Consider the following 16407-nt stretch of genomic DNA (forward strand, 5'->3'; position numbering starts at 1 on the left):
TCTACAGCAGATGACTTTTCCCCAGGTACTTAGCATGCACTCTTATAGCAGTTCAGTGTACAACAGCTCAAGCTAGTCACTGAATATCTAACAATATGGACTATGAAACCATAAAAGCTTTCTTTTATGTCATCTGCAGTGTTCCTACAGTGACTAGTTGTTAGCAAAGACAAATTGCTCCTCATTTTTCTTACCTATGAAATGGTCTGTTGCTTTAAGCAATGTCAGCAATACCATGCTTTGGCTATTCACCTGAGTGGGGATTAATTCTTATCAGGAGAAAGTCTGCTTTTCCAGAACAATGGGAACAAAGGCCTCTGAAGCCAGTGTGAGGCTGACTGGTGTTCCCAAGCACCATATCTCTGCAGAACAGAGACAGCCCACAGCCTTTGTGGTCACATCATTCATTGCGTAGTCCCGATTTAAAATTGAAGCAGGTTGCTTTCAGAAGGGCATTTCTATAAAATAAATAAAGAACTGTGTGCAAACACAAGTCTAAAAGAAAAAGAAATGCCCTGCAAGATCTTTGAAGTCTTCACATTTAGTTGCCTTCAGATTAACCTCTTAGCAGCAAACAAAAATGAGCTCCGTTTGTGCAAGTCAGGACTTTCCAGAGAGTTTGCTTGTGAGGAGGTGTGGGCATGAGGAATGCTATGGGCTGACAGATAATATATCTGAAAAGGACTTTGAAGTTACACTGAATAGTCCCTATATCGGGCCTTCAAAGGCACAGTGGCGGTAAGCTAAACGTGAAAAATAAAAGAAAGTTATTTTATTATCAAATATAATTTTGTTCCCAGACTCAAGCCTTTCCCAGTTGCAGGTGTTGTCAGTCTTCTCTCTGATGTTACAGGTAGAGGTGCTCAATGGGAATAAACAGAGTGTGGCTCTGCTTCACATTTCTTCTTTCAGAGTATAAGTACCATGGTAAAGAGGAGAGTTGGTAAGTATGGTAAATAATTGAGACTAGTTCTCTTCCTAATTTACTGTTGGGACTCATTTGGCTCAGTTTTGTCCTTGTGGTATTAAAAACTAAGGAGAACTCCATTTAAGGCAATGGGAACAATTTGCTTGGAAGTACGAAAACAATGGAATGAGGTTCATTGGAACCATTTACATATTAGAGAAACTACTTGAAAAGCTGTTTCACAGTCTTGTTTTTTTCTGCCCTCTTACCACACAGTTCTGCAGTTATATTGTAGTTTTGGAACTTCCCTTTTGAAGAGCAAAAACTAAAATAGGGCAGAAATTATAAAAAAAATACAAAAATGGCTGGCAACTTGAGCTTGAGAGGGTAGCAGCATAGCTAGCAGCAATGTCTTGTTTTGAGAGAGCTACAGCACAATTCTGAGATTCCTCCTCACCTCTGGGAGCAAGGCAAATTATTTTGGCACCAAGAGCATGTGCAGAACAGTGCTTCTCCATGGCTTATGATGAGGACAGAGCAAAGGCTCTGCTCGTTCCCTAGGCTTGCCTACACATCCTGTTTATGTCTGCCTTTCCAAAACTGCTTTTCCTTATAATTAAAGATGTCTCCATGGCAAAAAGATAACCAGTGGCAGGGTATGAGGAACACCTCCTTTCTGTGGACCCCCTCATGTCAAGAGAAAGAAATCTCTGCCTGTTTTGCTGGAATTACAAGTAGGGGTTTCAGCACTGCTTCAGTGCCCCAGAACACATTGTTGTTTTCACTCAGAAGCTGCCCAGCACTGCCCCTAATAGCAGGGAACTAGGACAGGGAAAAAGCAAGGTATTTGCTACTGTAAAGTGAGTATTTTTCTCTGCCATAATTAGGATTCCTCTTTCTAGGTGCAATGCTTTACTGCACCTAGTAGAAATTTTAACACTTTCATTCCTTTCTTCTTGCAATAGACCACTGCACAAGCAGAATTTTGGTGGATTTTTTTTTCTTCTATAAACATATGCTGTAAGATAAAGTTGCTCTTTACTCTGTTCCCAACTCATCCAAATTTTACTGAATTATCTCTTTAGTGTAAGTCTTCTGCACACAATTAATCTGCTTATAGAGGCAGTTTCTACATCAATTTGCTAATATTTGCCTTTTAGGTGAACCACAGGAATCCCATAACAGAAAAGAAAATACAGTGAGGCCTTCCTGCTCATACACCGCCTTTAAGGACGGCAGGCTGCACATCTTGTTCTCCTCTCACCCACCACAGGAACTCCCCCAACTTAACTCTGTTCGTAGGGTCAACTTTTAGGCTGGCAGAAGTCCAGTGACTTCATTAGTGGCACACTGGAGAGCAGCACAGACCCAGCCCTCTGGGCTTTAAATAACACTTTAACATTGGTGTTGTGACTGCTAGAAGAAATTAAACTCTGGCTGGCCTGAGCTGTCTCAGGGGGGTCCAAGTACCCACATGTAGCAGATAATATAACAGACTGTTACCTCCTGCCTCTGCGCAGCTTTGGGAGACCAGATGTCTCTAGCCTTAGTAGCTAAATACCTGCAAATGGAAGTGTGCAAAGCTAACATAATTTCACACTCACATCACCACTTGCTTTTGGGATTTGATTTTTGGCTAAAAAGATCAGATCCCATTAATCCTAGAGACCTCTCAGGGCTGGAGATAACTGAAAACCAGAACCCAAATATTCATGTTTCAGGAAGTTATTTGGGATCTATCTCCCTTTCCTTGTGCACCTGCAAATACAGCTTACTTTGTCTGTTCTGGTGTCTGAAAAAGGAAAACATACCAGAATCAAATGCTCCTGGCTGTGTGGGATGTGCCCTGAAATGAGAAGTGCGTGTAACAATAAAGCATGTCCGGTGCCCTCAGGTCATCCTGGCTGCGTGGAAGTGGACAGGATGCTCAGGGGCAGCTGTGCAGGTCACGACTGCATGAGTCACTACTGTGCAGAATACTGCTGTGTGGGACATAGCTGTGTGGGATGTCACTGTGTGGGACATCACTATGTGGGATGCTGCTGTGAGTCATCAGGGTGTAGGCACTGCTGTGAGGGACATAGCTGTGGGAGTAAGTACAATGTGGGACATTGCTGTGAAAGACATTGTGCAGGACACTGCTGTGGAGAACACTGTGGGTTGCTACTGTAGGTCCCTGTGGTCCGTGTCACTGCTGTATGGGACATGGTGGGACATGTACTAGTGGTGGCAATGGTGATGAGGAGAAGGTTGGACTAGATGATCTTGTAGGTCATTTCCAACCTTGTGATTCTATGATTCTATGTGAGTGGGACAAAGTGGGCTACAGCTGTGTGGGACATTGCAGCATTTATCAGTCCAGCTGGGGACACCACTGCAAAGGTCATCACTGTGTGTGCAGTGTATAGAACACAGCTATGAGGGACATTGCTATGAGGGTCACTGCTGTGCGCAGTGTGGGTGTCATCACCCACATGTGGCTTTGAGGGACATCGCTTGGCGAACATGACATGATTTCCTGGGCAACCTGCTCTAAGTGACACTGTTTGAGCAATGGGCTTGATCATCTGACCTCTAGAGATCCCTTCCACCCTCAGCTATTCCATAGTTCTGTGATACTGACATGCTGGAGGGAAGGGATACCACCCACAGGGAACAACATGCAGTTCAGCAAGGTGAAGTGTAAGGTGCTGCACCCAGGTCTGGGTGATCCCAAACATGTATCCAGTCTGGGTGAGGAGGGGATACAGAGGAGCCTAGAGATAGAGAAGGACTTGGGGGTCCTGGTAGATGAAAAGCTTGACGTGAGCCAGCAGAGTGTACTTGCAGCCCGGAAGGCCAGCAGTATCCTGAGCTGCATCAAAAGAGGGGTAGCCAGCAGGGTAAGGGAGGTGATTATTCCCCTTTACTCTGCCCCTGTGAGGCCCCATCTGAAGTACTGTCTCCAGACCTGTGGCCCCTGGCATGAGAAAGATGTGGAGCTGTTGGAGTGGGTTTGTAAGAGGGTCTTGAGGATGATCAGAGGGCTTCAGCACCTCTCCTATGAAGACAGTCTGTGGGTGCTGGGCTTCTTCAGCCTGGAGAGAAAGCTCTAGAGAGACCTCCTTGGGGCCTTTCAGTACTTCAAAGGAGTCCACAGGAAAGATGGGGAAGGACTCTTTTATCAGCAAGTGTAGTGATAGCCTAAGGAATAATGGCTTTACAGTGAAAGAGAGTGGCTTTAGAAGAAATTCTTCACTCAGGGATTGATGAGGCCCTAGCACAGACTGCCTTGAGGAGGTGTAAAAGCCCTATCCCTGGAGGCGTTTAGGGCCAGGTGAATGGGGTTCCGGGCAACCTGAGCTGGTGGATGGCAACCAGCCCATGGCAGGGGGGTGGAACCGTGCGGTGGACTTTAAGGTCCCTTTCAAGCCATTCTATGATTCTGTGACGATGATTACTGCATGCAGGGTCATGGCTATTCAGGACGACTCAGTGCGGCACATCGCTGTGCAGGTCACTATCGCGCTGGAGGGTCACCTCCAGCAACACGCGCTCCAGCCCCACACCTCTCACATGCCTCCACTTTGCACAGAGCCCGCGGCTGCCGGGGCAGGGAGAGCCGGGCAGGGAAGGGCCGGGCAGAGCCTCCCCGGCCGCCACCCCCCCGCCCCGCCGCCCGCCCGCCCGCCTGCCCAGCCCGCCCCGCGCCGCCGGGTCTCGGTGGAGGCCGTCGGGGCTATGGGCGGCGCGGCGCTGAGCGGAGCGCTGTGCCTGGGGCTGCTGTGGCGGCTATGGGCCGGGGCCGACGGGAGCTGCTCGGAGCGGTGCTGCCAGGGCCGGGACGCCGCGTGTGTCAGCAGCGGCTGGCGGGAGGACGGGGGCTACGGGAGCTGCTACTGCGACGGAGGATGCCGGCGCACCCGGGACTGCTGCCACGACCACAGCCAAGCGTGCCCGGGTAAGTGCCGCGGGCCGGCCCCGTCCCGTGCCCCGGGTGGGATCACTCCGAGAGTGGCCGTGAGTGGGCTGCTCGTTGCCGCTGGGGCTCCGCTGGCTGGGAGCTCTCCTGGGTGTGAGGCAGCCTCTTCGGGCTGCAAGGGACACGTCGGTTCCTGCTGTCAGCAGCCCAGGGGCGAGGGCACGGCCAGGAGCAGGCAGGTGCTCGATGAGGAGGCACTGAAGACTTGTTGCAGGGCTGCCACGCTGCGTGCTGGTCAGGTTTGTGGGTCAGCTCTGCCTGAGCTCTGCTGTCAGACGTTGTTTTTCCCTCTGAAACGCAGCACTTCTTGCTCACGCTCATCCCCAGTGCACAGCCATTAGAGTGGGGACACAGGACTGCTGGGTTGCTGAGCTGATTCCTCACGTGCAGCCAAACAAACAGCAAACATCTTGGGGAACCCCTGAGAGAGGCCCCGTTTATGGGGGCAGGAGCTGGCGAGGGGAGGCTGGGCTGCCTGGGCAGTGCTGCCCATGAGCGTAGATGGTCTGCTTCTGCTCCGCCGCCAAGCAGGACGCTGCCCTCGTGTTCTGGCACAGAGCGAGGCCTCAGGCAGCACGGCGGCCCTTCCGAGCTGGCTGGAGGTGTGCCAGCCTGCATCCGTCAGGCCATCGCCTGGGCAGCACGGTGCTGCCAGTTGGGGCGTATCAGCGGGCTCGGCGCCATGGTGGCTGCCCTGCGGGACCTGAGCCGGCCTGTGGCTGCCTGGCATGGGGAGCGGGCACGGCTGTCTGAGCAGAAGAGCTGACACCAGAGCTCTGAAGGAGATGTGCATGAAAGGTTCTGGTCGGACAGTTTTCCTTCCGCAACTCTGAACAGGTACCTTGTTATTAGCGATCTGGTATTCTTTGTCTTGAGCCCAGTGGCGGTGGCCTCACACTGTGATCCATGCCCCATGGGGACTGTGGGTACTTTGGATCTGGGCGGGAAGGCGAAGTCTTAGTGAGACTTCAGAGGGCCTCGCAGAGTCTGTCTGTCTGTCTCTGCCTGCCTGTCTGCCTGCACCAGAGTGGAGGCCGCTGGTGGGCCAGCTTCAGAAGCTGATGCTGTTTGTTGCTGTGTCTTTTTCTGACTGGTGTAAATCCCTTGCTGCCTGGCTCAACGAGCACCAGTATTAGTGCAGCCATGGGCAGCAGGACATTTGTGAGTGCGGTATGGGAGGATAGCATTTTGGCAGCCCAGCCAGGCAGTCCTATAGCTTGTGCATCCCTAAACTGCAAAATGGATCACTGGAAACAGTTACTTCGAAGGTAAATGGAGAGATACTTTTTATTGCAAGCAGCAATATGTCTGGTGTGAACAAAAATTCTAATGAAGTGGGACTCTTCAGTGTGAACAAGGATGGTCTACATGTTTAAAGTAGTTTTTGTTCCTGTTGGATTTTGAAGATTCACCATGATGCCTTTCTTAGTTCAGTTGATGGAAACCAAGGGTGCCTGTGGCTTAGTTCACTCTGAAATGCTGTTCTGAATGCAGAGATAAAACAATTTCAAACAGAAACGTGGAGAAAGGTGGCCAGCTGTTCTTGTGCTACAGTTTTTTTGTCATCCTGTTCTCTACTTATGACGTCAGCAGAAATGACATTTCATCAGTTTGCAAATACTTTACAGGACAATGTATTTGGGGAAAGTGTAAAATACCTGCATCATTAAATATATTTGATCAAGGAATTGTGCAAAAGCAATACTCCAAAACATTAGAAACCAATGGAAGGCAGGGAGTTCTGCCAACACTACGGTTGAATTTTCTCATGCCTAAAAGTCATTCTATGCCTGGTACTTCATAAATAGAATAGCTCAGCAGGAGTCTGGGGCTGCCAAACCTATGTCCAACAGTTTTTAAGTAAATTTCCTTACACTTTTTTTAAAAATTTCCTTACAGTTCTAGCAATGAACAAAGACTTTTTGTAAATACTGTCCAATGAGAAAGCTTGAAAAAAGAATGACCATGTCACTTGTATGGAAATGATTATTCTAAGAAAATCCACAGACCTGTATATGCTATGATGTGTGTTTTACAGTGACTCAGTGAAGATACTGTAATCCCTTTTGTTCCAGAGATGAGAGGAAATTAAATAGAGTGCAACTCAGAAAAAAAATGTATGATTTGCAGTCCTTAATATATACATATATTAAAAAGTCCTGAGCACTCAAGTTATGTTTCATAGGACAGCAAAGCAATTTTTTGTGCGTATCTTTGAAGCCCCAAATGCTTCATTAGCATGCACATTTTGGTAGGTACCTGAGCACATCCCATCCTTCACGTTACTTTATCTTGTATCCTTCTCTTCCAAATTAGTCCTCATTCTCATTAGTCCTCTTTCAGTGAGTGATCATCTGTCAGTGTTGGGTTGACTAAACTGGACCAGTGAAAGCATAAACAGAGACCATGAAGACGTAGATCTGGGTCTCTGATAATTTATTTGATTTTATTTTACTTATTTTATTTTATTTTATTTTATTTTATTTTATTTTATTTTATTTTATTTTATTTTATTTTATTTCAAGAGATGGCACCATTCCTTATATGTCAGCTCTGGGACCAATTTCTCTGTTGTGCTGGAGAACTTGACATCTTTCCAATGAGGCACAAAATTGATATACTATCCCTTAATGATCTCTGGGTATTGACTGCAAGTGACATGATTATTATCCCTCTGGCTGAATTCCATTCTAGCAACCCAGTTTTCTTATTATTTCACATGACTGAGGCAATTCAGACTTCTTGTTCTAAATCTTTATGATCATAAAATTGCCATATATTGCTACAGATGACCAGTATTTCACTGTCAGCTTGGTTTAATTCCAGGAAGACATAAAGTCATCCCTTTATTTGTTATGCAGCTGCTAAATCCCTTTGGGAGTTTTCTGTGTGGAAAATGTGATGCAGCCATGATGTTATCTGCATGTGAGGGTGCTAATGTGGGATTAAAATTACATGGAAATTCTTACTTCTGCAGGTCATTAATAGCTAGCTTGGAACAGAGTCAGCAGATAAGGAAGCCAGGCTAGATGATGGTTATATCCTGCACTCTTGGTGGTGTTAACCTGTGGGAGGCATCAACATCAGTGCTTGTACAGTTAAATAAAAAGACACATTGTGTCTGTGATGTGCTTTGGGGTACAACCTGAGGGCTCTAGAGGTGCTGGAGCGCAGTGCCTGCTGAATCAATGTCTGATGCAGTTTTTCCCATCCCAGCTTCCTTCATTGTTCTACTAATCATACCCCGGATGTTGGGGAAAGTGTTTATCAGTAAGTAGCAGCAAATGCCAGGAGATGCCAGTGATTAATCTGGGTGGACAACCAGTGGTTGAGTCCCCAGGGATGCTCTTTGGTTCTCTTTCAGTTAGCAGTATCAAGCTCATTAAAGGTGAGGTGCAGCATCCCTGGCCACTTGCCTGCCCGTGGCTGTCGAGTCACCCATAAAGTGGGCAGGTTGGTCTGGTGCAAAATGAGAGAGGAGTGCGGGGGAACTCTAATAGTGTGGTATGGACATCTGCCAGGTAGCCTCTGTCAGGGGTTTTACCTGCTTTATGATATCTGTAGTGCTCTGAGAAATTAGAGAATTGGTGAGAGAGGAAACCCAGAGATTTCTGTCATACAAAACCAGTCACAAACACCAGAGGTTATTGCGCTTAATTGCTTCTTCCCAGTGTCTCATACTGGCAGCATCCCAGAGGGCATGCAGTGTTTTTCTGAATGACTGTGTTGGTCCCGTCGGTTTCCTGCAACACTGATAAAAGAACATAACTAATGGTTAAGCTGTAAAGCTTCCTGTGGGGATTTAAGTTGTAATCAGGAAATTTAGGAAAAAATGTGATCCAAAACATGTGGTATATTCCCATTGCATGTTAGTGGAAAAGGCAGAAGCTTCATTTAGGTGTAGTTAATGAGAGACGAGATTCCAAACAATTCAGAACCAGTGTAAGATATCCCAACCACTGATTATAAAATATATTTTGTGCTATTCCCAAGGTACCATGCTGAAGACCTGCCTTTAAGAGGCAAAGACTGAGAAAGCAAAGTGTGATTCATACTGCACAAAAAATAATTTTAAGTCTATTTGCAAAGTGCAGTGGAAACACTGAAGAACTGGGAAATTTCCAAATCAATAAGAAACTGTAATATTAAGACAGACATGTTCAGGTTTTTATAAAACTATTTCTGATAGTATTTCAATTACATGACGTTAATTATAATTAAATTGAAAAAAAATAAGCTTATCAGAGGACAAAAAGCAGCTAATGATGTTGAGGGAAGCAGCATGGATCGGTACACAGTACTTCACGGCTGAGGTAAGCAGGAGACACAGCCTTTCCTGGCTCACCCAGGACCATGGTGTGCAGGTACCAGACAGATGCGCTTGCAAGAAGGGAAATGGCCCAGAGGAATACGTCTGCTCAGCCTGGGTCACCTTTCCACATAGCTCCCAGGAAAAGCTGCTGGCAGTGGGCTGATGCTCAGGTTAAATGTCCTGGGAGGACACAGGGTAAGTGCTCTTCATGTAGAGAAACTACTGCTTGTCCTCAGAGGATCTTCTTGATGGACACCAATGCTTGAGCCATTTCTCTTACTTTTACTGCTCTGCCTGCCATGGCTGTGTGGACGTAGAGTTTCTCCTTGGAGGAGTTGCACTTGTTCTGTCAGTAAGCACCTTTAGTGTTACATTCATCCAATCCCTGGGGGATCAGTGCTCAGAGCCATTTTGAAGAGCTACAGTATTCTCTTTGACTACTAAAAATGAAGTTGTTGAGCCACAGAGTTTTTAAAACTTGGGGTTCATGGAGGTGAAGTTAAGGGAAATTCAGTCTCATGAAGATGTGACGTGATTGTTGTGTTTTGTTCTGGGATGTTAATGGACAAATGAAGATTTGCTTGTCTCAGAGCTTCATTCTCAGGAACAACGCGCCCATCACCTCTTTTCTGGCAATCAGACTGCAAAACATTTTATTCTAGTGAAGATATCTGCGTCTACATGGAAGATAGCTGACACATTGTCTGTGTTTACACCAGCTAGGTTAAGACAGGGGTACTGTTTTGCCAGAATATAAATGGAAAATTCAAGAGAAGGGAGAAGTATAGATGGTTTATCATGCTTAACGTAAATGAGAGCTACAAGGATTACACCACTGTTGGTAGACACAGCACAGAATATAAAATAAGGAAATGACTAGAGGGTAACAAATATGGTAGATCTTGAGTGTTTCTCAGTTTTGAGACAGTACCAAAACCAGCAGATGCTTAGTCTGTCATTTCTGTCTCTGCTGAAAAGGCTGTGAAAAGCAACAAACATGAAATCACGGCTCAGTCTTTACATTATTTGATGACATCATTGTGTTACTTTAAGGGAAGTGAGGGCCAGTAGGGTGGATTATCAGCTTTCGCAAATACATTTATGATTTAGCAGAGAAAAAGAAAGTTCCTAAGATACGATACAAAATATCAGTCACTGTGCTTTATATCTTCTTTTAATGACAAGAACAAGAGATTTGTCTGCTGTTTGTTTTCACCATCATGTCAGGTCCTGATGGTTTTCACTCAAATACAGAAATCTACACCTTATCTACACCTTAGAAATGGAAACTGAATAAGTAGGCCCATCATGAGGCTGAGGAGCAGCTTGAGAGCTATAGATAGATGGGCTGTTAATGCACTATAGATATTCACAAAAGCTTGGACAGTAATTCACGGTGTTGCATTTTTCATGGTGTCAGTAGGGTGCCAGTGCGGAGTCTCTGAACACCTGGGCATATTCCCTGTCATATTTGAAAACTCTTGGGTGTCAGGTAAAGTCCCCAGTGACTGGAAAAGGGGAAACATCTCCCCCATTTTTAAGAAAGGAGGAAAAGAAGACCCGGGGACTACAGACCTTTCAATGTCACCTCTGTGTCTGAGGAGATCACAGAATCATAGAATGGTTTGGGCTGCAATGGTCCTTTAAGACCATCTAGTTCCAGCCCCTGCTGTAGGCAGGGACACCTCCCACTACACCAGGTTGCTCAAAGCCCCAACCAGCCTGACCTTGAACGCCTCTAGAAAGAGGGCATCCACAGCCTCACTGGACATCCTGGCATCATGGACAATGGAAGGGCAACTGATGTTATCTGCTTGGATTTCTGCAAGGCCTTTGACATGGTCTGACGCCACATCCTTGTCACTATATTGGAGAGAGATGGATTTGAAGAGAGGGCTGTTCAGTGGATAAATAATTGGTTGGATGGTTGCAGCCAGAGGGCTGTGGTAAATGTCTCTATGTCCAGATGGAAGGTGATGTGTGGTGTACCCCAGGGCTCTATGTTAGGACTGGTGCACTTAAACATCTTTATCAGTGACATAGAGTGTGTTGCAGGCTGCAGGACAGGACATTCAATGTAATCATTGTCTGACCTCACCGAATATTGGATGGCCCTTAACTAGTGCCTGCATATGACACATCTCAGCTTCTTCTTTGCCCACCAGAGCGCAGAGCTGTAGCAAAGCTTCTTCAGATAGGGGTCATGTAGGCAGCATCTGTGGGACTGTGCGCATAGAAGGGGCAGGTCCAGTCCAATGGCACCTCTGTGGCCCCAGGCCGTGTGGTGGGCTGGGGAGAATTGAAGTCAGGAAGCTGCCACCTCACTTGTGCTGCAGTGGGCGGCAGGCATCACAAACTGAAGAGGGGAGCAGCCCATGGTCACTCTGTCTCTGGGGCAGGCAGCAGTGATGCCCCTGTCCCTCTGCAGCAAATTCCCATGGCCCTTACTCCCCGCTGGCCACCTCAGGGCTGTGTCCTCCCAGCGCTTACCTCTGCTGCTGCAAGAGCACCCTGTGGGCACCTGGCTGCCTGAACCAGGCAGAGCTGGGGTAACACTGGTGATGCTGTGGGATGGGCACCAAGAACTGCCAGCAGCCCAAGAGTACAACCCAACCAAGGCCTCATTCAGCACTCCAGGTCTCACAGATGCGCTCAGCTGGAGTCTGGACACAAGTCCACACTGGTCTGACAGTACCTGAATTTATACAGCGAGGTCACATCGTGCTGATGTCACAACCCCTTCATCGGTGACCTCACAGTCCGTCACTGAGTGTATTTGGGAATTAGCCTGGGCTTCCATCACTGTCCACTATTCAGTGATTTCCCTTCTAAAGCTGATATATTTGGAAAGGTAAAAATGGTCTATTTTTACTATCTGCAATAATCCGTCTTCCATCAACTGTCTACACTTTCTGAAAGTTAGAGATACACGTGTTTGCTTGTTCTGGTTTGGATTGATACAAATTGGTGGCAATCTCTATGTCAGGCTTGCTTCTTATACCAAGTGCTCATATAACAGCAGGTTGTTTGCTCACACTTTCCTATGCAACCTACTCCACGGGTCCTGCTTTAGCAGGGACACAGACAAAGTGATCTGCAGAGGTCCGTTCCAGCCCCTATGATTCGGTGATATATAGACCTGCATGGTTTCTAATAAAAAAGGTGTCAAAATCCCTAAGTGAGCTAACGGTTTCAACAGACATCAGAAAAATAGCACAGAATACAAAACCGTGAGGGAATTGTAGTTTCTTATGATTCAGAGTTCCCTTGCAAAATAATGGCAGTTTCCTCATAGCGTTTTGGAACCCATTTGGGTCAAATTTGTAGAAAGTCTGTGATCCATGAGGACTAAAATTCACATATTCAGTGGACTGTTCTCTAACTGGAAATCAGAAGAAAAGGACCCGAGATTACATTTCTAAATATTTTATTATGTTTAATTGTCTGCATCTGTGTATACACAAACACACAAATGTGATACACACATCACTGCAATATTTTGAGAATAAACAAAATCAAAATTGCATGTTAAAAAAAAAACAAACATGGCTTTGTCTTATTACTTTAGATTTGGAGAGCAATTAGGATCAAACAGAAGTCTTAACTATTAGCTGTGTGTTTACTACTGCTTTTCAGCTCATCCATGCATTGTGGGGGAGTGGAGTCATTGGAGTGGCTGCGCTGAACAATGTAAACCCAGTCTGCGAATACGTAGGCGCTATGTGCAACAGGAACCTACAAATGCTGGGGAACCTTGTCCTGCTCTGGAGGAGAAGGCTGGCTGCTTGGAATACCTGACTTACCAGGGGCAGGACTGTGGACATGAACACGGTATTCTCTCTTTATCTGGATTATTTGATTGAAAATGCAACTTAATCACAGAGTGGCTTAGGTTGGAAGGGATCTAAAACATCATCTGGTTCCAAGCCCACTGCTGCGAGCAGGGTTACCACCCACTGGATCAGTTTGCCCAGGACCCCATCCAACCTGAACACCTCCATCCTTATTTTCTGCTGTCAAGTTGCTGCTTGCTTTTGACTAATTTCTATTAAATAGACAACTGAGCTGCACACATTTCTTCAGTTTCTTGATTTAAGCCCCACATTAACTCTCAAGTTATCTCTCTGCAAAGTTAGAACATAAGTTCATTATGAAACAGGAAACAGAGATCATTGTAATATTCCAGCCCATCCTGTGTCCTTGTGGACTAGATGGCAGCCATTTCTAGGTACATTATACAGAGGGAACTTAGCTGTGAGGTCCAATGTTGCCAATCCTTTATCACTTTTTCAATAAGTTTGTCAGCATCACCATCCACAAGTTCCTGATTCATGTATCCACTGTCACACTAATTGAAATATGACTCAGCTGTGTCTTGCTGCCTGTTTTCTTCCCCAGTTCCCGCTTTCATAACTGCCTCTGAATATGGTAAAGAAAGAAAACTGAGAGCAGCATCATCCCCCTGGCCCTCTGACAAAGAAACTGGGTAATCTATTTATCATATGCATGTGGGTCATCTTGTTTCATAGCCAATATCTGTCTACAGAGAAAAACTTAATTAAATTTGCCATAATTCAACAGACTACAGCTTGTTTTTGTCTCCTGCAGGTCATTTGCATTTTCTAGATGTTTTTTTGTTACTTGCTAGTTGTCCTGAATTAGGTATTGTGGTCACAGCAAATTTGAGGATAGATGCTTCTCAAAGCAAATCCACAAATAAGGCTAAACCAAAACTGAATATATCCACAAGTTTAAGCCCACGAAATTAGATCTCTGAGCAAACAAAACAGGCTAAATGCAATCTGTCTTAAGTCCTTGTTTTTAACAAAAAATGAAAAGCAGTGAAGACCTCTTTTGGACACTAGCAGAGTGTTATCACTGGTTCCATAATGCTCATAATGCTTTGCCCAGAACAATAAAGCTTATATGCACTCTTGAAGCCTCTTTTCCATTTATTCTTCTAGCAGTCATGAAAAAAAAAATACAGGTTATTGAGATACGTTCTCCAACGTAATTTAAGAATATGGAACACAACCAGAAAGTGAGATAATACATAAAGTACTGGACAGGGGAATGGAATGTGAGAAACAATTTGCTTAATGTTTTTAAGAATCCATTAATTAGGTGAGGGTCAGAAACAAACTTTTTAGCTGTCAGCCATCAAACTTGCACTTCATAAATTCCACCTGAATGAAATATATGTAAGTACATTTCAATTTTCTTTCTAGCTCATGCTTTATCTATTGTAGCTAATTTAACTCTCTCCCTTCTGAGCAGATACTGTGTAGAATTTAAAACAGAATCACTTTCCCATTACTGTGCTTTGGAGACTCGGCCGTATGCTCGATGGATGCAGTACCTCCGAGAAGGACATACTGTTTGTGTAGCTTGCCAGCCTCCAGCTATGAACACTGACACACACCGCTGTTCCGGAGATGGCCATAATGCAGATGGGTAAAGAAAACCTTCCTTTGCTGTCTCCTCTGTATTGGAACCTAGTACAGAATTTTAGACCTTTCAAGGCCTCTTTAAAAGCTGTGTTGATTACGCCTTAAAAAAAGAAACAGCTTGTATCACACGCAGAGCTCAGAGACACCCTTCCAGTTCACATAGAGATGGCTTTGAACTAATGCATTTCAAACACAGATGAAATCAGTGAATAATTTCAATACATGAATTAAGTCTCAGTGCTTTATTTACTGTTGTAAAGGGACAACACAACTTCTGTAGTGCAGATCTTCTTAAAAGTATGAGATCTTTTACTTAGAAAAATGTACTTCCCACCATAATCCAAATCAGATTTCAGCTTTAAACTATATATAGTTTCTAGAATGCTGATATTGAAATAAGACGTTTACAATTTGCAATAGATTTTTTATTTAGTGTATATCTTTTGTACATATGTCTATATAACTGTACATTTATTAAGATGCTACGCAATACATACATAACCATTTACTCAACCAATCATCCTGTATACTAAGAAATACAGTGCCTGCTCTGGAATATTCGCAGGTATCATGACAGCAAAAGCATTTTAAGACCAAGATGAACTAATTAAAATCTTAATTCTAGTCTTTTGTTAATGATACACAAGTATACTTTTTTTGGTTGCTTGTAAATGCACCAGTTTTTTATTCCTCATTTACTGTCACGTTTCAGAGGTAAAATCTTACACTGGGAAGCAGTTGGCAACTCTCGGTGCCAAGGAACCTGGAAGAAGATTCGGCAACTGGAGCAGTGCTCGTGTCCCCTTGTGCACAGTTTTATTTTTACGTAAGAGTTCAAAAGACCTTTAAACAGCATCAGGAAAAAAGAATTGAGAAAATTAGCAGAAGTGCCAAGAAACCTACATCTTTGTCTGTATTTTGTGGAGACTGAATGAACTCTAAAGCGGTTAAGCCTCTGGAACAAGCATTTTTGGGTACTCTTTTTGTCTTAATAGTAAACACTAAGACTGACAATTGTATTAGAGTGCTGAAAGCAAATTCCGCATTTCTCTTTTGTGATTAAAGAGGAAACGTTTCTAACTGTAGTAGCTTCTTTTCCTAAGGTTTTTGATCTTTACAGGCTATACTCCTGTGTACAGGCATTGATCCTATTCAGTAGTGAGCCAGCCAAACATTCTCAAGTCTGGAAATAGTTACTGTCATCATTAAGTTGTAATGGGTGAATAAAAATGAAAGTTTGAGAGCTAAAACCAGACTTCAGTTTAGATCCTTTGTTCCTTCCCAGTATCATCTGGACAGTGGTTTACAGTATGAATGCGTAAGTATTTCTTTCTCTACCTTACAGCTTCCCTGCTTAGCCACCCTCATAAAAATGTGAGACTTGTCAGTGTTGTTAATGAAGTAGCCTTGCTAAGAACTTCACATCACTAGCATACAGTGTGAATTTTATGGCAGACAAACCTAAACAAGACTTCCATAAATAAACTAAGTCTTGAGGAGACTCATTTTCTTAATGAACAGTAATTTATTGTAAACTGCCTTGAGTAGGATTGTATTACAGCAATTAGCAAGCTACAACAACAACAATCTTACATACAGGAATGAACAATCATAACTAGAGTTTTAGCTGACAGTCAGAAAAATCACTTACTACTAGTTAAACCTGCTAGATGTGCAATGATTAATATAGAAATGAGCAAGATTAGAACACAGGCAAGGCTGCTATGTACATAGCTCTAATCCTTGTTTTGTTACTTATTCGTGTTGAATTATTGTC

At 44.5% G+C, this 16407-nt stretch overlaps 1 protein-coding gene across 1 annotated transcript; it reads left to right on the forward strand.

Annotated features, from left to right (window-relative positions):
- Positions 1–4431: 4431 nt before the first annotated feature.
- SBSPON (somatomedin B and thrombospondin type 1 domain containing) lies at positions 4432–15460 on the forward strand (the record flags this gene model as incomplete). The annotated part of the gene is made up of 5 exons (XM_079533511.1): positions 4432–4847; positions 12817–13011; positions 13579–13666; positions 14458–14634; positions 15343–15460. Exons 1-5 carry the CDS (start codon positions 4463–4465, stop codon positions 15458–15460), a joined length of 963 nt encoding a protein of 320 aa, XP_079389637.1. The 5' UTR covers positions 4432–4462.
- Positions 15461–16407: the final 947 nt, after the last annotated feature.

This window comes from Tetrao urogallus, assembly GCF_951394365.1.
Source record: "Tetrao urogallus genome assembly, chromosome: 3".
NCBI classification, from domain to species: domain Eukaryota; kingdom Metazoa; phylum Chordata; class Aves; order Galliformes; family Phasianidae; genus Tetrao; species Tetrao urogallus.